At 49.0% G+C, this 1,654-nt stretch overlaps 1 protein-coding gene across 1 annotated transcript in view; it reads right to left on the bottom strand.

Annotated features, from left to right (window-relative positions):
- ZNF541 (zinc finger protein 541) overlaps positions 1-1,654 on the bottom strand; it is a 56,814-nt gene that overhangs the window by 19,015 nt on the left and 36,145 nt on the right. The window contains exons 7-8 of the mRNA XM_011926693.1: positions 956-1,014; positions 25-388 (exon numbers count right to left, since the gene is read on the bottom strand). Of these exons, the coding sequence (XP_011782083.1) occupies positions 25-388; positions 956-1,014 (423 nt within the window). The remainder of the gene's footprint in view (positions 1-24; positions 389-955; positions 1,015-1,654) is intronic.

Raw genomic sequence — 1,654 nt, 5'->3', positions numbered from 1 at the left:
AAAACAGCAGTGAGTCTGTAGCACGGAGTGAGTCTGTAGCACGGACTGAGCTGCAGAGCTGCTGCAGCCCATAGTGACGGCCTGCCCCTGGAGAGCCACACAGCCCAACTCCAGCCCCCAACCCAGAATGACGTCCCCATCCTGAGATAAGTGACACCAGTCTCGTTTACTTCCCACAGGCCTGCCAGAAACCCAGTAACCACAAAGCCACTGGTCGTCCCCCTTCACCTGCAGTTCCTGCTTCCCTCGAGGTGACGACCACTGGTCGCTGTGAAAACACATGTGGCTGCTCAGCCCTTTCTCCGTATAAAATATCTGACTGCAGTTCTTGCAGATGAAAGTGCTCCTGGGCTCCGTCCAGTCTGTGGGACCACCATTTTGCTGGTTACTGTAGGTAGACATGGCAGGAAAGAAGGGTGGGAGATTGGGACTCCATCCTTGATCACTGATTTTTTGAGTTTTTTTATCTTTTTTGTCTACAACTCCAATCCACTGACTATTCTTTTTTTTTTTTTTTTGGAGATGGAGTCTCACTCTGTTGCCCAGGCTGGAGTGTAGTGGCGCTATCTCGGCTCACTGTAACCTCTGCTTCTTGGGTTCAAGTGATTTTTGTGCCTCAGCCTCCCAAGTAGTTAAGATTACAGGTGTGTGCCACCATACGTGGCTAATTTTTGTATTTCCAGTAGAAACAGAGTTTCACCATGTTAGCCAGGCTGGTCTCAAATTACTGACCTCAAATGATCCCCCTTCCTTGGCCTCCTGAAGTGCTGGGATTATAGGTGTGAGCCACCATGCCCAGCCTGACTACTCTTGATAAACCCTAAAAAATGGAGGCTGTACCCTAATCCCATTAGGACTGAAAGCATCCTCCCCACTCACTTGTCCAGGGCCAGCACAGGAAGGCCAGAGGACTCCTGTCGGGGTACATGCAGGATCGGGGGGCTTCTTAACTTACCCTCCGCCTGCCATGTTCTCTTCCTTCACTGGATGAGGGAGCCTGTAGATGTTTCCACCCTGAAGATGAAAATGCATCTGAACCAACACATACAAAATGAAGAGTCAAGAAGAGCTCAAATTACAGACTTTCAGAAGAAAACATCGGAGTAAATCTTCATGACCTTGGATTAGACAGTGGTTTCTTAGATAAGACACCAAAGCAAAACAGACAAATTAGACTTCATCAAAATGTAAAACTTTTAGCCAGGCATGGTGGCTCACGCCTGTGATCCCAGGACTTTGGGAGGCCGAGGTGGGAGGATTGCTTCAGCCCAGAAGTTTGGGACTAGCCTGGGCAACATGGTGAAACCCCATCTTTACCAAAAATACAAAAATTGGCCTGGCATACTGGCGTGGGCCTGAGGTCCCAGCAACTCAGGAGGCTGAGGTGGGAAAATCACTTGAGCCCAGGAGTTCAAGGTTGCAGTGAGCCATGATCACACAACTTCACTCCAGCCTGAGTGACACGAGTGAGACCCTATCTCAAAAAAAATAAAAATAAAAATAAAAACTTTTGTCCTGCTGGGTGCGGTGGCTCACGCCTGTAATCCCAGCACTTTGGGAGGCCGAGACAGGCAGATCACGAGGTCAGGAGATCGAGACCATCCTGGCTAACACAGTGAAACCCCATCTCTACGAAAAATACAAAAATTAGCCG

This window comes from Colobus angolensis, unplaced genomic scaffold (assembly GCF_000951035.1).
Source record: "Colobus angolensis palliatus isolate OR3802 unplaced genomic scaffold, Cang.pa_1.0 Scaffold119, whole genome shotgun sequence".
Taxonomy (NCBI): Eukaryota; Metazoa; Chordata; class Mammalia; order Primates; family Cercopithecidae; genus Colobus; species Colobus angolensis.
Note: the sequence above shows the minus strand (reverse complement) of the source record. Positions and strands in the feature narration are given on the sequence as shown.